This window comes from Manis javanica, chromosome 6 (assembly GCF_040802235.1).
Source record: "Manis javanica isolate MJ-LG chromosome 6, MJ_LKY, whole genome shotgun sequence".
Taxonomy (NCBI): domain Eukaryota; kingdom Metazoa; phylum Chordata; class Mammalia; order Pholidota; family Manidae; genus Manis; species Manis javanica.
The window spans coordinates 12,701,033-12,723,739 of NC_133161.1; the positions used below are offsets into that span (position 1 = coordinate 12,701,033).

General features: G+C 38.3%; 1 protein-coding gene and 1 long non-coding RNA gene across 16 annotated transcripts in view; one reads left to right on the forward strand and one right to left on the reverse strand.

Moving 5' to 3' along the window:
• The window catches only part of LOC108387831 (uncharacterized), a 76,792-nt gene extending 57,828 nt beyond the window's left edge, over positions 1-18,964 (reverse strand). For 3 of the 4 annotated variants that reach the window (XR_012132078.1, XR_012132076.1, XR_001850921.3), the window contains exons 1-3: positions 10,386-11,428; positions 5,263-5,444; positions 4,165-4,276 (exon numbers count right to left, since the gene is read on the reverse strand). This is a non-coding gene — a long non-coding RNA (uncharacterized lncRNA). Of the gene's footprint in view, positions 1-4,164; positions 4,277-5,262; positions 5,445-10,385; positions 11,429-12,054 lie in introns of those variants that run through there. The other variant, XR_012132077.1, reaches the window with a different exon arrangement.
• BRAF (B-Raf proto-oncogene, serine/threonine kinase) overlaps positions 11,536-22,707 on the forward strand; it is a 159,769-nt gene continuing 148,597 nt past the window's right edge. For 7 of the 12 annotated variants that reach the window (XM_073238330.1, XM_073238329.1, XM_073238339.1 and 4 more), the window contains exon 1: positions 11,538-11,867. In XM_073238330.1, coding sequence (XP_073094431.1) covers positions 11,736-11,867 — 132 coding nt within the window. In that variant the 5' untranslated portion in view covers positions 11,538-11,735. Of the gene's footprint in view, positions 11,868-22,707 lie in introns of all 12 variants that reach the window. The other 5 variants (XM_073238340.1, XM_073238333.1, XM_073238332.1 and 2 more) reach the window with 3 other exon arrangements.

Genomic DNA, 22,707 nt, shown 5'->3' on the forward strand with positions numbered 1-22,707 from the left:
TTTTGAAATTTTCAAGTGTATACAAAAGTTAAAAAACAGTATAACAGATACGTTGCTATATCCTTCATCTAGGTTCCCTAACTGTTAATGAATTATCACCTTTATATCTATCTCTAGTTTTTTCCAAGTCATTTTAAAGTAAGTTGTAGACATGATATTTCAGCCCCAAACACTTCAACATTTACCTTAGAAAAAATAAGGATATTACAGAGGATTCAAGATGGTGGTGTGAGAGGTGGGACAGAGAACTCCTCCCAAAACCACAAATAGTATGAAAATATAGTTAATTAACAAAACTAACCCTAAAACAGCAACATGAAAGAAGGCTGAACCAGACTGCCTAAAGCAATCTACAGATTTGATGCAATCCCTATCCAAATACCAATAGCATTCTTCAATGAACTAGAGCAAATAGCTCTAAAATTCATATGGAACCACAAAAGACCCTGAATAGCCAAAACAATCCTGAGAAGGAAGCATAAAGTGGGGGAATTATGCTCCCTGACTTCAAGCTCTACTACAAAGCCACAGTAATCAAGACAATTTGGTACTGGCACAAGAACAGACCCACAGACCAACAGAACAGACTAGAGAGCCCACATATAAACCCAAGCATATATGGTCAATTAATATATGATAAAGGAGCCATGGATATACAATGGGGAAATGAGAGCCTCTTCAACAGCTGGTGTTGGCAAAACTGGACAGCTACATGTAAGAGAATGAAACTGGATCATTGTCTAACCCCATATACAAAAGTAAACTCAAAATGGATCAAAGAACTGAATGTAAGTCATGAAACTATAAAACTCTTAGAAAATAACATAGGCAAAAATATCTTGGACATAAACATGAGCAACTTCTTCATGAACATATTTCCCTGGGCAAGGGAAACAAAAGCAAAAATGAACAAGTGGGACTATATCAAACTAAAAAGCTTCTGTGCCACCAAGGACACCATCAGTAGAACAAAAGACATCCTACAGTATGGGAGAATATATTCATAAATGACATATCTGATAAGGGCTTGATATCCAAATTATATAAAGAGCTCACACACCTCAACAAACAAAAAGCAAATAAGCCAATTAAAAAATGGGCAGAGGCAGAGGAGCTGAACAGACACTTCTCCAAAGAAGAAATTCAGATGGCCAACAGGCACATGTAAAGATGCTCCACATTGCTAACCATCAGAGAAATGTAATTTAAAACCACAGTGAGATATCACCTCACACCAGTACGGATGGCCACCATCCAAAAGACAAACAACAACAAATGTTGGCAAGGATGTGGAGAAAGGGGAACCCTCCTACACTGCTGGTGGGAATGTAAATTAGTTCAACCATTGTGGAAAGCAGTATGGAGTATCTATCTCTAGTTTTTTACTACAGCTACTTCCAATTCCAGTCCAGCACCACAGGGTTCTTCTTCAAGAAACTAAAAATAGAAATACCATTTGACCCAGGAATTCCACTCCTAGGAATTTACCCTAAGAATGCAGGAGCCCAGTTTGAAAAAGACATATGCACCCCATATTTATCCCAGCACTATTTACAATAGCCAAGAAATGGAAGCAACCCAAGTGTCCATCAGTAGATGAATGGATACAGAAGATATGGTACATATACACAATGGAATATTATTCAGCCATAAGAAGAAAACAAATCCTATCATTTGCAACAACATGGAAGGAGCTAGAGGGTATTATGCTCAGGTGGAAATACGAGTATCAAATGAAATTCACTCATCTGCGGAGTATAAGAACAAAGAAAAAAAACTGAAGGAACAAAACAGCAGCAGACTCACAGAACCCAAGAATGGACTAACAGTTACCAAAGGGAAAGGGACTGGGGAGGATGGGTGGGAAGGGAGTGATAAGAGGAAAAAAAGGAGCATTACGATTAGCAGACACAATGTAGGAGGGGGGCATGGGGAGGGCTGTACAACACAGAGAAGACAAGTAGTGATTCTACAGCATCTTACTACACTGATGGACAGTGACTGTAATGGGGTATCTTGGGGGGAGCTGATGATGGGGGGAGTCTAGTAAACATAATATTATTCATGTAATTGTAGATAAATGAAACCAAAATAAAAAAAATAGTTTTAGCAAGTATTAATGATCTTGACTTGGAGTAAATGATACATTGGCAGCTGCAAAATGGTGATTTTTCTAATTCTATTATGTATTTGCTCTGGAGTACACCAAGGTGCATCCTATGCTAGCTCAATTTATACATTTCCTGCCCCAGATCTGGACTCAGCCATTTCTCAAGGGAACCTTCATTACTAATAGTGAAGAATGGCATTTCAAAATCAAGAGTCAGTCACCAGGTATACTTATTACTATCCTAGGCACCTCTTTCACTGGGCAGACCTAACAATATATTAATCTATATCTATATCCATATCTATTCCTATATATAGTGTATATATGTGCGTATATATATATACACACACACACACACACACACATATACTCTATCAGTGCATATACATATAGATTATATAAGTACTTTTAAGTATATATTTTAAGTGTATACTTACATAGTATATGTTTTTCTAATTCAATCATTCCTTCTGTATATTAACTAGCATATATTCTTTTAAAAATCATATACTGTGTGTGTCTGTGAAAATTGACGTTATTTTCTCCTAAATCCTATATTAACACAGCTACTTCCAATTCAAGTCCAGCACCACAGAGTTCTTCTTCAAATTCCCGTTTCGTACGTAAACAGTGAGTATTTTATTATAGGGAGTTGGTCTTATGCAAATGCGGAGCTGGTTAAACAGTCCATGTGAGGCCAATGTTTCTAGGTCTGCTGCTGGAACCTACAATCCTCTGGGAAGAAAGGAAGGAAAGATGGAGGTGAAATGGGTGAAGCGAGGAAAATATGAAATCTGTGAGGCTAAGCTGGAACCCATAAGGAGGGAGTGCAATACAAGTAAGACTGTCCTTACCTTGGGCTCTCATCACAATGCCAGTGATGGGGACCCAGGGGGAGAAGTGGGTGCCCTTCACCACAGTTAAACATGCATCCCATAGACATAGGAGCAGTTGTTGTCATTTCTGGCTTATAGAGGAGAGCCAGCAGAGAGCTCTAAGGGATACACTTCTTACTATTTGTACTTATAAATTATTTATAAGTGTATTTCACAAATGCATTTCTTGCAACCTTGGTGAGGAGAGTTTGCTCTGGACTCTCTCAGAGGATATATTTAAGGAGTGGTGAGTAGGTCTTACATGATGGAAGAGGATTCTGGGAAACAGTTCCAGGTTAGCTAATTTAACAGTGCAAATCCATCATAGTCTACAGTCAGAAAACTATATATTCAAAAGCTGCTTGAGTTAATCGTTTTCTCTGTGGACTTATGTTATCCAACTTGACATGCAATTAGGTTCATTTGGTTAGATTTTTTTTTCATTTATTTATGTGTTTCATAAAGTAAAACTATGTTAAACAGTACACTTGCAGAAGTCTCACTCCCACCCTATATCCTCTACCCTGTTCTGTGGGGCCACATTTCAAGAGGAACACTGCAGAGAGTACACAGAAAGAAGAGAAAATGTTTTGAGGAAAGAACTAAAGTAAACAGAACTCCCTTAAATACTTGAAAGCAGTTATATAGAACAACGGACTTGTCCTGTGTTCCTCTAGAAGGCAAAACTCAGCCCAGAATATGGATGTCACAAAGTGGAGGGTTTCAATTCGACTTCAGAAAAAAAAGGTATAATTAAATGTACTGTATTAGTGAGGTCCCCATCACTAAAATATTTAGATAGATTCTGGAACCAATAGAGGAGATTCTAAGTATCTCTGAATGAGAAGGTTGTGCTGAATTAACTCTATGATTCTATTTTCTGTTCACACCTAGATAAGCTTCTGAGAGTAGCCTTTTATAAAACAAGATAGGGTGTGTTATTTGTTAATGATGACCTTGATTCATAAAGAAAATACTAAACTGTGATCAGCTATTCATCATTGAATGCGTGTGGAGCTGTAGAAGCTTCCTAGAGGCTGTTCACTGGTTTTCCAGTAGTTGACCACATTAATGTGGGATCAGATTTGGCCTGGGCAGGTCTGGCTGATGGACAGAGCAATCTAGTGTCTATTAGAATGCAGAATTCAAGATATAATTGTCAGTTGGAAATAAACTCACCTCAGGGAAGAGAGGGTCAGACACATCAGCAAGGTTTCTTAAGAATGTCTCAGTCATCACCTGGAGCCATGTTCTGAGTAGCACATCTTACCTAGATTTGCTTTCTGGTTTCCTGTGAATACATGAATGCCTTAGGGGGTAGGGGGATTGCAGCAACACCCAGACAATCACGTTGACTAAAACATCTGTAAGACTTTAGAATGCAAGATAATCTTGCTTTGATGCCCGTATAACACACCATAACACAAAAGGGAGGTGTTTCTGCTTCTGTTCAGAACACACACTGGCTTCGCTTATTACCGGCTCCAGTGCCACTGTTTTGTGTGGAGGGTTTCAGCACATTAACACTCTCTGTGGCAGCATTGGGATTTGGGGGCAAGACCCAAGAGGAGACAGTTAGGCTGTGTCCAACAGTCAAGGACCTGCTTTTGTTTTTACATGTGGTGAGAGCCTCAGAAGCTAGAGAAAGAAGGTAAGGGCTTTTTCATTAGCATACTGAGATAATGTCTTGGTGATTCCCAGTAATAAAAGGGAAATTATTCATTATTCGTTATTCTAAACACAAACTGTCTGTAAATTAAACATGTCTTAGTGACTTACCCATATCCAGGAAAATAAACAAGTGGTGCTGTGTGACTTCAGAGGCTAAGTCATAAAATGCAGTACAGTTTTCAACTTGCTTACGGGAGCACTAGTATTTGGAGCCCTCTACCACATTGTAAGAAGTCTGACTACTCCGATGATTCCATGCTATGAGGAGGCTCAGGCTACATGAGGAAAGTATGTTTAGGTATTATAGTTGACTGCCCCAGCTGAGGTCCCTGCTCCAGCCATGAGACCTATGATGAAATATGCCTCCAGATGATTCCGGACCCAACCCAGTGAGACATCTCCAGGCACTGAGTATTCTCAGCTGAGGTCACGGAAATCATGAAGCACAGATAAGCCATCTCTGCTATGCCTTGTTAGAATTCTGTTTGAGAGGGTAAGTATATTTTGTAATGTTGATCCTCACAATGATAATTAGGTAGATGGTTAGCATTATCACCACTCTCATTTTATAGATTAAAACAAAAACAAACAGGGATTTGAGCTTACCTGCTTTGAGATTATAGAGCCAAGATGTGGCAAGCTGACATTAAAATCCTGGTCTTTGGACTCTAAAGTTGAGGGTTTCTCTGTATTTTCCCCATCTGGAGCCTGTGGGACTTTAAAAGGTCTCAGGAAATCAAATAAGAGATATCCAGAATTTGAAGACAAGCTCAGAAAATGTTGAATGACTGTAAGCAAACAAGAATCAATATTTAAAAGGATGAGATCAGCCATCCTGTGGGGAAATAAGTACGTAAAATATAATCTACAGATTGTTGCTGATAAAGAAGGCTATAATTTAAAAGATTGAACTTTTAAAGGCCTCTTGAGGCCAGACAGCCAAGCTAGACTTGCCATCAGGCTTTGCCTGCAGTACCTGTAGATTTGGATGAATTCTTCTCTTCTCGAGGTCTCTGAACCTGCCAGGAAGTGACCTTCTTTACTCACCTGGTAAGGCTGCTGGGAACTCTGTAAGCAAGGTACCAGGCCAGTTCTTCCAAGGGGCTTTGTTGGCTTTATAAAGTCAATCTTAGTTCCTTAAAGTTGTTCACATCTGAGTCCATGCACATGTCTCTCAGGTATGACATTCCAGTCAAAGCCCTGGCAGTATAACCAGTGTTCTTAAGTAGTCTTCTCACAAGGAAAGCAGATTCTTATTGAACTCATGCAAATAAACATACTGCCATGGAATACAAAAACAGTCACTGAAAGTTTTTAAACTCTGGAGGGATCAGGTAGAGAGAAGGAAGTTTCAATTCTGCTCATAAAGATAGTCATTTACTAAACTGTTGTCAGTTTAAGAGAACAAGGTTAAAACACTTTATCAGCAACATTTGAAACAAAAAGACACAAAATCATTTTCTTTAGTTTATGTAATCTTATGTAACTAATACCCGTTCTGCTGAAATCTAGTTCTTTACCAGTTTAGGGATAATACTATAAATGACAAAAGACTTACAAATGACAATGGTTAAAGATCTGATGAGAGCTTACTGTAAGACAGTTGACATAAGGAAATTCTGTTATTTCTGTAATACAAAACATTTAGTAACAAAGTTTAGCATCATTCTCTTTGACAGTGCTTTCCTGGTAAATAAATAAATATATATCAGATAAATAAGCCAAATTAGTCAAATACTTTCTCTAATGAGAAAAAAATTCTTCTGACATGTTCCAGGGGCCCTCTGGAAAATATCAGAGTTAACTAGAGGTAAAAGCACTTTTTTTTGAACTTAGCATAAGTGTCCAAGACCAGATACAAAAAAAGCAGAGAAAGTGCTTAAGTCTACAGGTCTTCTCTGAAAGCTTCAAGAATGTTTTACTCTTTAATAGTAGATATAAGCTGCTATGCAAATTCTATTAAAAGCTCTAAGATCATTTGCATTAAAAAAATATGAAGAGTCCTCTGAAGGACTACTACTAGTAAGATGGCAAACTTCTGGCTTCTCTTCGGGGTCCTTGGTTTCCGCCGGCGCCACCTGAAGCCCAATCACCTCTCGCTCCCCTCCCAATCCCAGCACCTAGCCAACAGCCACCAGCTCCGTAGAAGTGACACCTCAATCAATTCATGCCCCTTCCTATATAACCTAGCACTTTTCCCTAATAAAGCGGAACTCTCCGGTTAATTGCTGCTATGTGTCGCTCCTTTCCTTTCATCCCCCATGTTTTTTTTCTTTTAAAACATACAGCATATAAATTAAACAAGAAGACCTGGTGGTTGTCAAAAAAATCTATTACAACCTTTCTCAAAAGTGGTCACACGTTTGTCCATTTAAACTTTTACAGTGAAACTTGTTTTTCTGGGAGAAACATAATCTTGTCTAGATTCTAGTTTAATTTTTTAAGAATAAATTTTGGTTTGTTAACTAAGTGCATTTAATCAGCTGAAAAAAGCTTTGTTACCATTCTGCTTAGGTGGATAAATTAAGAAAACAAATAATCAGTAACAACTTTAATCATTTGTGGGTTAGAGATTTTTCCACTTATAAAAATATATGGAATAAATAATTCAATTTCTCAGGCCATGCAATCGTTTTCAATAACAAAATATTTCAAAGGCAAATAAAGCTTATACAGTTGTTAACAAACTTTAGCTTTTCGTCTTTTTAATATTACGATTTCATTTTTTTTTTTTTTTTTTTAATATTCTGGCAACTCACTGAGACTTTAAGCATGAGAAACTGCTTTGATCTTTCAACATTAAGAGCAGACTAACAGTTAAAGAAAACTGTTTAACTAGAAACAAGATTCTAATTTTGCTGTGCACTTGATATCAAGACTCACTTGCTTTAATTTCACTAGGCACGACTATATCTGTAAGAATATAGTAATTTATTCTTCATTTGCCCTATGGTCCCAAGCACATAAGCCGGTGAGAATTAGCCTGGACTTGCCTGCGGCTTGACTGGGTTTATCTCACTTAATCTCTAAACATCCTGACCCTCCCCCCCAAAGCAACATGCTGAGCGGGTCTTCTACAACAAAAGGCACCACGCTGTTTTCTCTCTTTAAACAAATAGCTGTACTTTAGAACAAAGTTACTTTCTTTATCACAAAACACATTCTTTAGCATGCAGAAGACTTTTCATTCTTTATACTTTTTCTTATTAAAACATACATTTTTTAGATAGAGAAATGTTTTATTACTTTAAATAGTTTTAATTAAAACTTAAAACCATTAGAAACTTTAATTTCCAGTGAACACCGAGAAGCAGGCCATTGTAAACTGTTAAACTAACATTCTTTAGATTGACAAATTTATGAACACATTTTATAATTTCTGTAACCATGAGCTTTACAGCACAATCTCTCATAGAGTATATCTTCTTAACTTAGCAAAACTTTAAGGTTTTAGGTTTCTACAAAGATTCTCAGGCAGTAGGTAGGTATACACACTGTAACACACAATTAAAAAGAGGTTCACTTGCTTCAGTCATTTAGTTCACTCATTCGTAACAACTATTCTAGATTACTTACAAGACCTTTACTGAATATTAGACAAAGCCAAGCCTTTAAGCATTTTATTTTTAAAAGATTTAGCAGATAACATGACTTAAATGACCTCAGGTAAATTTAGGCAGCTGATAACTACAAGGACATGCCCGCCTCAGGCAAACTCAAATTAGCATTAATGCTTAACACTTTTTATCAGGTTTTCTGGAAGTTTTAGAATACCCAATTTTCACAAGCGCTTGTCTTTAAATCAATTTCATTAATACCATCCGGAGGTAGAAAGATATATTCATTTACACACTTAGGGGGTCGTCTGAGTCTGTCTCATGGTGAGAAAGAAGGAAAAAGAATATGAGGGAGACAAAGGCGAAGGATGAAGATGCCACTTCAAACAAAATGACTGTTGTATGTGCTTGTGAACGAGTGCCTGTCGTTGCACAGTTTTTCTTCCACGGGGGACGCGAATTTATCTGGGATTCGCGGCTGTGACCCCCTTATCCTGTCACGGGAGTCTTCTAGCGGCGGGCGCCCTAATGGCTCTTAATTGCCCGACCCGTGCCCGCGGGGAATGATGTAGTGGCAGAAAGGAGGAACGGAGAGAGCAGGAGAACCTTAGAACAAGGAAACTTAAAATGAGAAGCGCAAAAAAAATATAAACTGAAACCAAAACACAGTAAAACAGTCAATGATAACACCAAGCACACACACACCACATCTGATCGCACTCGTTCGGACCGGTCCTTCTCTCACTCTGGTGCGCACCACACTCACCACTTTCAGGGTCTTCAAAAACTCTCGTAATTCTCCTGAAGGGCGTCCACTCGGACTGCCGCAGGGTGACGAGCTCGATCTTTTCCTCCTCGGGCGCCAGTTTTCTGCCGATCGGATTTGCCTTCCTAAGGCCGAGTCACTCGGACCCTAGGGCCAGGATTGGTTACCTGGGCTTCACCCAGGGTTGCTAACCTGGGGGCCGGGACTACCAGCCCGGACTTCCTCACTCGGGACCACTAACCCGAGACCATACACGGGATGGCGACTCCCGCTTTATAATGGATTTATGCAGACACGAGGGGGCGACCCTCGAATTACACTGCCCCGTCCGGACAATTAGACCTTGCCTCCAGCTGTCCTTTGTTCTCAGGGAAGCTGCTCGTATCCCGGACGAGCCCCCAAATGTTAGGGTGCAGGCTTCCGAGGCTTCCCCAGAGAACAAAATACACAGGCATAGAGATGTAAATTCAAGCAAAGTCTTTATTCAGCCAACTAGTTGGGGTCCAAGTCAGCCCGATGCAGTGGGTCTCAACAAGGACCCCGAGCACTCAGAGCCAAGGGTTTATATAGCAATTTCAAAGCACTTAACTCATAGCAATTTTCTATAACTATACATTATTCTTGCAAGACATATATCCTGGGGTTAAGCAAGGGCAGGGTAAGACTACTCCTCAATGGTTAGGGAGGTTCTGCACGATAAGCTTGGTATGTAAGATTTACTGACCAAGGTTAGCTGACCAAGGGTCACAGCTGCCCACCACCCGGTGCTCATGATTAACTTGTTTTTCAAGGCCTTACCCAGTTCCAGTTTTTCTTTCTAAGTCACATACTCAGAAAATGGCTTCTAGGCCTTTAAGATGGCTATGCTTATGCTAACCTATTTCTATTCTTACAATGGAACCAATGGAAAAAAATCTTAGGACATTAACTGTTATGAGGAAATGTTATAATGATAGAATATTTTTAGAGGTTGATCTTTAAAAAATGAAATAGGATTGTTAGAGAATAAAAAACACTGTTGTGTTTCCGATGAAATCAAGGGGATAAGGTGCCATGACTGGCTAATGGTGCTATTTTAGTCTGCTTAGAAGTATGTTCTTATAGTAAAGAAGTATATACAGTATACTGTAGAAGTCTACCACAGAAGAATCCTTTAAAGACGTATACTATATAATATAGACTAATATACTTGATGACATTATCCTTTATGAAACTTCATTTACTCTACACTCCCTACTGATTTAACTTAGTTCCTTAGGGAGATTTTCCTACTTGGAAGAGAAGGTACAATGAAGCTTACAAAGCATATCATGTTCGTTCCCTCGATAGGTCATATTTTATATTTTTCAATGTAGAGGAATATTAGTAATCTGATTAATTGGGTAGCCTCACATGTAATTCCTTACCTTGAGAATAAGGATCAGCCCTCTGCTCCTGGTGACTCTATCAATACGCAGACACCCTGCTTCAGAAGTCGGTAGGACAGCTTTCTATCTCTTGAATCATGGTGAATACAGCAAGGAGGTCACTGGGGAGTCTGCCTTCACGAGAAGTACAAAAATGCGGGGTCCACTCAAAGGTTCTCATGACTTGATGATTAGGTCACGTTGGTGATTAACTGCACACCATTAGGTGCCCACAATAAATTGCATTATGTTTCTCCTATTTCTCCCTTATTTCCCCCCCAAATATTCTCCTTTCCTTTTCAGCAAATGAATTTTTAATAATGAATTGGGTTTCTTTAATTCCAATCTGTAATTGGGCCTCTCAAAGGGAATTTACTCTCTCAATTGTTTTCATGAACATTTCAGAGAATGCCTAGGAATATTGTTTGTGAAAGGCAGAAAAGCATTTGAAATATTTTGACTGGTTTTCTTGAAAATAAAAATGATTCAAGTTTTGATGCTTCAGCTGTCTATAATGCAATGTGCCTTGTGTAGGCCTTAGCACACGTTAAGGGCTCTACCGTTATTTGTTAAATGAATGAATCTGGAAAACGGAAAACACTAAAAGTTTTATTCCTGAACTATGAAAAAGTAAAGCTTTTAGATTTCCAGTTAGATCCACTTTAACAGGCCAAATCCTTTCATGAAAAGGATACAAGCATCATTCGTAGCTGTTACTAACAAATCTAGCTGTTACTAAATACATTTTCATCACATTCTGCTTGGACGTTTTCAAGTCTTATTTTATGACAGAGAGACATTCGTTGTAATGGAAATAACACAAGTAGTACGGGCTTCCCCCTCTCTCTCCCTCCAGGATTTCAACCTCTCGAACGCCACCCCTGCTCTTTCCAGTAAGTCGCACATTTCAGAAGAGGTTTAGGGCGCAGAAGAGAAAAAGGTAGGAAACCGGAGTCATGGTAACCGCGGAGCGGAGGAAACCGTCGAGCGTGAGGCTGGGCAGGAGGGAAAGAACCCGCCCTTGACTACGGCGCGAAGGCGCTCCTAGGATTACGTCACGCACCACGGGTGACGTCACGACCATGACACGCGGGTACGCCGTTGCCGCGGCGACTTCTTGCCGTCTCCGCCCCCTCGCCCCCACCCCGCCGTGGCGTCCTTCCCCCAGTCCCCTCAGGCTCGTCTGCGCTCGGGGCCGCGGGCCGGCTCCTGAGGCGGCCCAGGCGCCCTCCCGCCGCCGGCGCCGCCCGGGCCGAGCTGCCCCTCCGCCCCCGCCTCCGCCCGCCCTCCGCCTCCCTTCCCCCTCCCCGCCCCGCAGCGGTCGCTCGGGCCCCGGCTCTCGGTTATAAGATGGCGGCGCTGAGCGGCGGCGGCGGCGGCGGCGCGGAGCAGGGCCAGGCTCTGTTCAACGGGGACATGGAGCCCGAGGCCGGCGCCGGCGCCGCGGCCTCTTCGGGCGCGGACCCTGCCATTCCCGAGGAGGTGAGTCCCGGCGCACCCTGCCCGCCTCGCTTCTCCGCGCGTGGCTGGCTGGTGTTTGGGCGAAAGAGGCGGCGGTGGGGGCCCGAGTGCCCTCAGCCGCCTTCTCCTGCGGGCTCCGCACGGTGGGAGATGGGCGTCCCCTCTCCTCCCTCCCCGTCACGCCGCTCCGCGCTGCGTGAGCACACACCGTGGCCCGGGGGCTTTCCCCGGCCCGCACCCCTGCTCGGAGGGTCCGCGCGACTGCGGTTGGGCAGGAGGCTCTCAGTAGGGGGCGAGATTCAGGGCTGCCCGAGAAGGTCACGGCCGGCTGAAGGTAGCCCGCCTCGCATCTCTTAGGTACCTGTTTTCATTATTTTGGGTGGGGGGCGGGGAAGGGTGGCGGCGGCCTCCTGGTGGAAGACGTGGGTTAGTACATCCAACGCGCGGCCGGTACCCCAGCCCGAGGTACTGTCGTCTGTAATTATGCTCGGCCAAGGGGATGTTGGGGCGCATCATTCCCTCTCCGTTCTGCCTGGCCCCCTTTTCTGGCCGCTGCCCTCTCTTCCACTTTTCCACTTGTTTGGGGATTTCTCTTCACCTGTTTTACCCAGCGGAGAGTTTTGATTTAGTCTTGACTTTTTCAACCCTAAATCCCCCTTCTTTCCGCTCTTTTCGTCACGGTTTGAGGCCCCGGGTTCTTAAGGTTTGTCGGTGATGTGTCGGTGAGGGTCCATTCCTATCTGCTGCCATGCCCACTGGCCAGTTGTCGGACCTGCCTGCCTACTAGCTTTAGTCTCTACTTACGATCATTTTTGTACTCCTCTTGAGGCCTTCAACGTCATTCGGTCTCTGTCTAACATCGTTATATGTTTATCTTTACAAATCCTTGTGGACGCTTTGGAGCTACTTAACTTTCCGAATTCTGAAGCTGTCACGATTCCATCAGGTTTCACTTGCGCTTCTGGCACTTAACGACTAGTCTTCCATTGTGTAGTCACACACCTCTTTATTTTTTTTCCTACCCATTTTCTTTTTTTTTTAGAATAATTGATTTGTTTCTGTTGTCCTTTTTGTCCTCCTTTTTTTCTTTCACATTTTCTTCCTCAGTTCTTGCTTCTCTCCGCCTGTTTTTGCATTATTCACCCTATTATTACCTTGTCAGATTATTGTGTTTACGTCTAGTTCTTTAAAATTATCACATTTAATACTTGATATTATATTACATCAAACAATATGCTTTATTATACTTTACAAATAATTGGATAATTATAGTATAATTGTTCTTTTTAATTGGTGATTAGATAACGGGAGTTAGTCCATTGACTTTGCTCAAGTTCTCTTTCCTTCCTACCACTTTTTGTTTCCCAATCCTCATAACGTCTCATTCTTTATTTTGTTTGTGGAATCCCTTTTTCTTGCTTCCTTATCTTTGAAAGTTGATCCGATATACGATATACTTGCTCTACTTAGTATCAGTCTCTTCACAATACTTCCTCCTCATGTTCTTACACCACCACCGTCTATGCCCAAGATGTGTTCCGTACCATCATTTTGATCTAAATTTCTTACGTTTTCTTCTTAACAAAATCACACCACTTTGCACAATTTTGAGTTTGCATTTCTGCTCAGATCAGTTTCCTCTAAGGTCGATTCATTTCCCCCATCTTATTGGATTCTGGAGATAGAGCTCTTCCCTTCCTACATTTCCTAGTTTATTCTGTTTTCCTTGTCGCCAGTTACCATCCGTTTGTCGTTGTTTCCCAGCTTTTGGTATATAAGTTGCTAATGCTTCCTCTTGTCTTCCCCACACCTACACATTCCTTCTTATTTATAAAGTTTTGTTTACATGGAATTTATTTTTAGGATATATTGTTTTTAATGCGTAAGTACTAGGGGTCACATCTGCTGTCTATTTTTTCCATGAATCGAATATGCCTTTGTCTTACCAGGCATAGGTGCCTCTAGCTAGGCTTGCTTTACTCTGTAGTGCATGTGTGGTTTGTTGAATTTTATTTTTGAAGATTATTACTAGTAAAAGAATGGATATATTAATGGGTATGAGTTATGAAATTGTAGTTCTCTGATTATAACATTGTTTACATTGAGAACTTTGTTTCAGAGTTATTAATTAGAACAGTTTGCAGTGGTATAGAGAAGGCTTTTGTTAGGTACAATCTCCGCTGTAGTAGTTGAAAGGGCCAGATTGTTGAAGGTGTACCCTATGAAGATTCATTCTGATTCAGTAGGCGAGAGCTAGGGCTATGAGTCTTCTGTATTTGGCACACTTCCCGGGCATTTCTCATGTATCAGTGCTTGGGAACCTCTAGGCTAGATAAATTTAAGTTTAAATTGCCAATAATTGGAAAGTGTATTAGTGCCTCCTGAAACTATAAGGAGATTCTTAACTAATTTATTAGGAGTATTTCCTCTGCCTCCTCCACCTAGATTTTAGTGTTTAGTGATGAATAGTTTTCTCTATATATTTTCTTACAGGAGCTGATAATGTATTTGATTCAGGGGGTCGGGTGGGGGAGAGAATAAATGATTAAAAATGGATCTCTTTTGAATATAGATATCAGTGTTATGGATGGTAGAACAAATTCTTCAAAGAAATAATTTTAAATTTGTAGTTGGTATTAATTCAATGGAAACTGCAATATGCTGTGATCTATTAATTGAACTGCCTTTCTTATATGCATTTAGAGACATAATTGCCAAGTGCATGGAAAGAAATGAAAATTGTGCTTGTGTAAAATAACACGTTTTATTCTAAAGGATTACCTTACCTGATGGTAAAATACAAGTTTTTTTTTTTTTTTAAGTTTCTGAGGGAAATTTCAGCTGCACCAATAAATTTCTAATTACAGAGGGAAAGCACATTCATTATTGAAAAAATAGAAAGCTATAGGTACAAAAGTAAAATCATCTGTAATCTTGCCAGTGAGATACAATTGCTATAAGCATTTTGGTGTATATTCTCATACTCTTTTTTAATGCTTATATAATACAATGTATGTGCTTTTGTAATATTTTTACTGTAATATAGCAAAACATTCTATATATCATTAGATATACTGATTTTTTAAGACTTTTTGGATATTAGGCTGTTTATTATTTTTTACTGCTTGTTATGAAATGTCTTGAATATAAAATGTAGATTTTAGTTTTTAGTTATGTTGGGAAATGAACAAATTTCATGTGCTGTATTTTTAAGTATTACTTTGTAGACATCAAAATAGAATATTATGGTCAATGAGAGGAGCTTATTAAATATTTATCAAATGATTGTGCTTATACTTTTGGCATTAAACATTTACCTCTGACCATTTATATTTCCCTGATGTTACTTTCTGTGACCAAATGGTATAATAAATACATTTATTAAAAAATGTGTTGCACCAAGGTCTATTTACTAACTATTCTTATAATTAAACTTGTATTGTTTTCAAGGTCTTTTATTACCAATCTTAGTTAAGTTGTGTAATTATAATAATGCATTGACTAAGCAGTATTCTGGGATGGAATCTCCTTTATAAGGAGGTCCGCTGTTTTAAAACACATCTTTATGAGCCATGCCAAACCAAGTTGGATTACATCATACTCCTGAAAAGTGGTAGTTGCACTAAGGTATGTGCTTGTGTAGTTTTGGCTATTGCTCTTAATACTTGCCTATATATATTCAGAGGTGGACAAGACATGCCTGTTAGGCAAAACTATAAAAATAGGTGTTTGCTTTGGTATTTCTAGTGTTCCCTTCTGTACTCTTTCTCCTAATTTAATGAACTCGCTCCTAAGGCATCCACTCCCCTTTTATTTAGAAAATTGTCTGATAATATCAGTCACATATGCTGGCTATTAAAGGAATCATTTGTGTATAAGCAGATAAGAAACAAATGTTGGTACTGGCTGCTTGTGTTTTTGAGTGTAGTAAACCTGAAGGTAAAGTTGATTTAATCATGTTTGTATAATAAGGCCAGAAAAATGGTAATAGGACAACAGGCTAGAGAATTCTGATTTTTCTCAGTTCCTTGTCCCTTGCTTTCCTGATAAGAATGAATGGGAAGCTGATCTGTTACAACAACCAGAAACATATGTTATTATAGGTAGGGAAGAGAGGGAAGGAACAAGCTATGTTATTTTTTAGCATTTTTTAAGACCTGATCCTTAAGCTTGTTGAAAAATGAAGCAACTACTTAGTGTTCTTTGTTTCTTTTCTTTTCCAGTCATAAAATTGTTTTCTCCTTTAGAACTGCAAAAGTGCACTTTGTTTCCTTTGACACCTCAATATTAATTTAGCTGAGTATTCAGTGAACATTTTGTGTTGAATTCCTTTGTTTTAGGAAATCCAGTATGCCTTTGCTCTATTTCTGCCTCAAATTGTCATTAAAATAAGCCTGTATTGTCAGTATTTCTTACTGGATTTTGTCTTCCTTAAAAGATGAACTGTTTGAAGTACTTTACTCATTCTCTTGATGTATTTTACCTACATGGGTTATTCTGTAAAGTCAGGATCAGCAGTAGTTACAGAACTTATGAACTCAGAATATGTGAGCCTGTTCAAGAGCTTTTCTGGTTTTAAAGGTTAAGCAGTGCTTTCATAGTCATAATGTTATAATAAGAGAACCATATATACATCCTCATTTGTTCCATTCCTTCCTTAAATATTTGGTGGAGGCATTGACATGTTCTGGGGGTAGTTTTCATTTTTCAGTTTCTTTTGGCTACCAGCCTAATTTACTGTCATGCACAATTAGCATCATAGTCAGAAAAAACTCTTAATACAGCCCCCACCTTACCATTAGGCAGTTTTTTTTTTTCCCTCCTCTCTACCCTCTTGAGATTATTTTGGTTTCCATCTTTTCTCCTGGGCTTAAAAAACTATTATTCTTGTTCCTTCCTATTTCAAGACTATGCATAGAGAGGGAAATTTATGCCGAGTAACATGAGTCCTGGGAATGCCTTCAAAACAGGATATAAAAATTGTGCTGAACTCAGTTAACTTTATATCTTCTGGAAGTCTGTAACCAAAATGAAACATCATATCATTCTTGTAATGTACCTGCAGTATGGAGAAAATGTGCCATAGTCTGGTAGTTTTCAGATACTGCAAAGCTCTAGGACAGTTTTTTTTTTAAAGCTTTACCACTGTAAGAAGTGTAATTTGTCAGGTTCTCTATTACATATATGTATATGCAGCAGTTTTTATCTATTCTGTACATTTTTCTATTCTTACCTTCTATAACAGTACCTGGCACATAAGTAGGTACTCATGTTTAGTAAATGAATTAGTGAATGAAACCCTATTAGATATGATGCACCCTGATTTTCTGTACTATTCACTGCTCTTTTTAATACTATTCACAAAATAGTTTACTAGATTGACAACCAGTTGGTTTTAACAGGCAGTTTGAAAAACACTGTTTTGGGAGTTTGTTTCCAGGACCTTCCTCGGAGGTTACTTCACGGCTCTGTTTAGTTCTGTTATACCTTAACCTTGAAATTATTCATTTTTCTGCTTACATGTTGATTTCCTTTGAAAAGAGGCTTCTATGGCTGTAAAAATTTTAGAGCTACTGTGTATGGAAGAGATTGTGCTGGAATGAATCTTCTCAAGTGTAATAAATCTGTGTAGAAAATTTCAACACCTGTGTCTAGGGCAAGGGTCAGCAAATTTTTTCTTTATAGGGTCAAATGGTAAATACTTTAGACATTTTGGGCCTAACTACTCTGTGTCTATCACAGCAACTCAACAGACTCAGCAATTGAAGGACAAAAGCAGTTAATAAACAATATGTAACAAATGAGCATGACATGTTCTGATATGTTCTGACACTTAAATTTGAATTTTTTATAATTTTTATGCATCATGAAATGTCTCTTTTTTTTTTCTTAATAGTATAAAAACCATTCTTGTGGGCTGTACAAAAAAAACAAATGTAGTACATGGGCCAGGGTTTGTCTTTACATTTTCTTAAGTGTTTTTTGAAGAATAGAAGTTTTATTTTTTGATGAAGTCCAATTTATTTTTTTCTTCCATGTTTCATGCTTTCTTATCCTTCTATTCTTCCATGTTTTTCTTGTTGAAGTTTTACAGTTTTAGCTTTTATGTTTGAGTCAGTGATCCATTTGGAGTTAATTTTTGTTTAAATTGTGAGGTAGGAATTATGGTTCACTTATTCTTTTTCTTATGGATGTCCAGTTTCACTTTCGTTGAAGAAACTAACCTTTTTCTGTTGGATTAGTTACCTTGGTATCTTTATTAAAATCAACTGATTGTATATATGACTTTTGTTTTCTTTTGTGTTGATGTATCTCTTAAGCACACGGTGTTGATTGCTGTAGCTTTATGGTTAAGTTATAAAATTAAATCTAGTTCATGTGATTTTTAGAACTTTAAAATTTTATTTTTGAGTTTTTTGTGTTATTGTACTTTTGGAAGGATGGTTTCCATAATTTTCTTTGATTTTCAAGGTGTCATGTCTTCTACCCAAAACAAGGTTAAGACTCCCTGCAGTATATAGTTAATACATCCCTATCTTGAATTATTTGATGGTGAGGTTAATGAAAAGTGGCATGTAAAGAAAACATCTTTCATCCAAAATTAATTTCTTTATAAGAAATGAAGTAGATATATTAGTAGGCCACACAAAAAAAGTCAGTAATGTCCTTTTACCATAGTACAAAAATATTCACTATAATCAAGTTATGTATGGGTGGAAGTGAATATATTAAGATCTTCATTCACCAGAAAAGTCACTGAAAATGTCAGTCAGATGGTAGAAGATACTAGTTTATAATACTCCATATTTATTCTCCATCTTCATTATAAAAGTTATTCCATTTGAAGCCTATGTCATGTTCTGTGAATTTTGAAACTGCACTTCCAGGGAGAGAGAAATACATTTTGGCAGACTGTTTTCAACTGTTGTTCCAAAATTAGTGTGTTTAAAGAAAAAAAAAAGTATGCATCTCCTTATTGTAAAATATGCTTTATGTCTAAATTGAAAAATACTTTTGTTTTATATTTTTTCTTGTGATAAAATATAACCTTCAAATTAACACCAAAAAAATTCAACTTTCTGTTTTTAGAACAGCTTAAATTAAATTTTAAAATGCTTTTAATTAGTCACTTACATTTGAATATTTTGAAACAGTTTAAAATACTGCTTTGGGTTGTTCCTCATTAGGATTCTTAAACTTTTTTTACATTGCAGCATTTATTTTGCAAAATTAATTTCTGCTTAGGCTTATAGATGTACTTTTAAATATTAAAAGGGATTAATAGCTCCAGCAGTAACATTGTAAATAGTTATTAGAACCTATATTTTTTTGTATTGTCAACTTGGGTCTAATCGTTTTCCTCTGTTTTAAAGTTTATACTATCTACTTAGAAATGTCTCTGTAGCTTAGAGAAAAAAAAACAAGCAATTATTAATTTAAAAGTCCTAAGTAGGTATGATTATTTTAAAAGAATTCTTATTACCATAATTTCTGATAATGTATAATTTAATTCCCATTCATTATTTTGAAAAATCCTGTCTTTTCTATGAATACGATTTCTGCCTTTATAACTTTTTTAACTATAAAAAAGTAAAAAACTTATTAATTATTCCTAAATAACACACACTTGCTTTTTTATACATTATATTACTTCATTTCCATGGGAATGGTGTCAGAGAACTTCAGGTTGAAAAGCAATTATGATTAAGTATAGTCCTTAACATTCCTATTCTGCAACCACTGCAAGTGTTCATTTCCTCTTGTTTTTACATGCTTGCTTGTAATGTCTGAAATATTCCACCCCCTTATTCTTTCTACACATCTTCTCATATTAACGGTAAATTACACAATCTCAAGTTTTCCTATATATAAGAATTTAGTTCATATAATTTTGATGACTCTCTATTGCAGATGGTTTTTCTATGCTGAATTTGACATTTAAATTTCTACATATGCTTATGAAGCAAACTTCTGGTTCTTGGTTATCATGGATGACTCTTTGAGAGAACATTATAGTCATGGCATCATGGCGACTGTTCTGTGTCTTACCCATTCATATGTTGCTTACTTTTCTCTGGCAACTCTTGATTCTCCCCATCCTCTGCCTATGCACTGAATTTATAAGTGGATCATAGAGGTGGTATGAGAATAAAATGGGATTCTGACTGTGTAGAAGCCTTCATAAAATTACAGTAGTGCTATTTTTTGCCAGTTTTCAAGAGAAAAGAGAAATATGTTAAACATTTTCCTTTCAGAAATCTTTATGGCATTTTTAAAAGGATGTCCAATGACATACTTAGCACAGGATTCTAGTTGTTAAAAACTTTTGGCAGTTCTTAATGTAGGACTCATGATTGATCTAGTCGAACTGTTGGAATGTTGACTACATTTATTATCATCTTTAAACTACTGTTGAATTAAAGAAACATGTAATGGCAACATTGATGTTTTTGGTAAACATTTCACAGGAAAGGTAAAACTTCTTAGTATGATAGTAGAAAATTTCAGTGACTTTATAGGAAAAATGATAGTAAGCATTAGTACTTGTGTTTTGGCATTTTAAGACTGCGCTCCACCATTTGCCTTGTCGTCTTTCCAAAACGACATTGACTTTTGTATTGTCATTTCATAGGACAGTAGGTATTCATGTAACCAATAAATATTTGAGTGCTTACTATATGCCAAGTAGTAATCTAGGTGCTTAGGAGTACATTTGAAAGCAAAACATTACAAAGATCTCTACCCTTATGTTAGATTCCAGTGTGTGTGTGTGTGTGTGTATGTGTAGTGGCAGACACACAAAAAGAAAATCATGTGTATGAAGGTAATAAGTACTATGGAAAAATGAAAGTAGAACAGCATATGGTTTGGGACGTAGGTTGCAATTTAAAATAGGGAGTTAAGGGTTAAGGGTAGGGCCTTAGTTGAGAGCGGTGATGTTGTTTGAGCAAAGATTTTAGGAGGTCGGAGAAAAGTATTTCAGACAGAAGAATCAAGTTCAAAGGTTCTGAGTCAGGGATGCATTTTGCCTATTCAGGAAACAGCAAGGAGGCCAGAGTTGCTGGAGTGGCTTAAAGAAGGGAGATGCATAGTAGGAGGTAAAATCTAAGAGGTGTTGGAGGAGGAGTGGAAGGGGGAATGTGAACAAAGGCCATTGTAAGGACTTTGATTTTGCTTTAAGTGAAATGGGTAGCCATTCAAGGTTTAAGCAGCCAGAACTAAGTTATGTCATCTGACTTATATCTTAACAGGAATGTTCTGGTTGCCATGTAGAGAATAGGGTGTAAAGGGTCAAGGGTAGATGCAGGGGAAGCAGAGAGGGGGCTTTTGCAGTCTTCTAGGCAATGGTGTAGACCAGATTGGCAGCAGTTGATACTTAGCAAAAGTTAGATTTTGGTTGTTTTGAAAGTAGAGTCCACAGGATTTGTTGATAAATTAAATGTGATGTGTGCTAGGAAGAGAAGGGTCAAGGAGGAAGGGGAGGGCACAGATGAAGAATTCAGTTTTGGACATGTTAAATTTGAAATATCTATTAGATGTACAAGATGTTGAGTAAGCGGTTGGATATATGAGTCTGGCGTTCGGGAGTGAGGTCCAGGGATAGAGACTGTTCACCATATCTGTGTCTGATTTTCTTCTGGAATATACAGCTAGACATTTCTCCCTTGTAGTTAGGTATTGTCATGTGATTAAGTTCTGGCTAATGTAATATAAACACAAGTAATGTGCACCAGTTCCAGGTGTGATCCATACAAACATCTTCCATTCTGTTTTTCCCATCCGGCCAGTTGGAACAGAGATGATCCTTAGGGTAAGTTGGAAACCATATGTTACAAATGGCACATTGTCCATCAGCCTATGTTCCTGAATACTGTGTGGTTAAGGACCACCTACCTTGCTAACCTGTTCAACCACCTGTTAGATGAGTAAGAAATAAACTTAAACTGTGTTTGAGTCATTACATCTTTTGGGTGTATTTGTTACAGAAGTTAGCTAACCCTATATTTGGGCATTCAGGTGGTATTTAAAGTTGTGAGACTGATCTAAGTCATCAAGGGAATGAGTATGTATAGCTAGGAAAGAGAGCCAAAGTTGGAGAAGTGAGAAGGAGCTTGAGAAGAAGCAACCAATGAGGTAGAAAATCATATGAAGAAAGTTCATTAATAGAGAGTGGTCAGTTGTATGTGCTGCTAGGTCAAGTGAGATAAAAGCTAAGAATGTGGAGTACTGGTCTAGACAAGAAATAGAGCATTTGAGGTGAAGGGCTGAGGTAGATACTCTGAGTGATTTTAAGGGAGAATAGGAGGGGAAGTGAAGATACATATTTCCCAATAAAGGGGAACAAAGAGATGGGGCCATAGCTAGTGAGGGTGGTGGAGTTAAGGAATGTTTTTAAATTATGAAAAGAAGTGCATATGCTGATAGGAGGGAACATTAGAGAGTAAAACAACAATGATCTCAGGAGACAGAGAGAATTGGAGCAGTGTCTCTTAAGAGGCAAGAGGGAAAAGAATTTGGTGTACAAGTGGAAGTATTGGCTCTCAATAGGAGCATGGACACTTCTTGGTAATAGGTGGCAAGGCAGAGTATGTGGATACGAAGGCTGATAGATGTGATACTGGGAGTCTGTATGTGTTCTTTTCCAATTGCTTCATTTTTTTTTCGGTGAAGTACAACCCAAGATTATCAGCAAGGAGTGAACTTTGAGGATATGTTTTAAGAGTAGAGATGAAGATGTTAAAGTTGTGGGAGCACGTGAGAGTGAATTGACTAGGGACAAAAAGTAATATCTATACGCAGTATAAAGTTATCTACCAGGTGTGCAGACAGCATTGTGGGCCTCATAAGTTTCTGGGGCAGG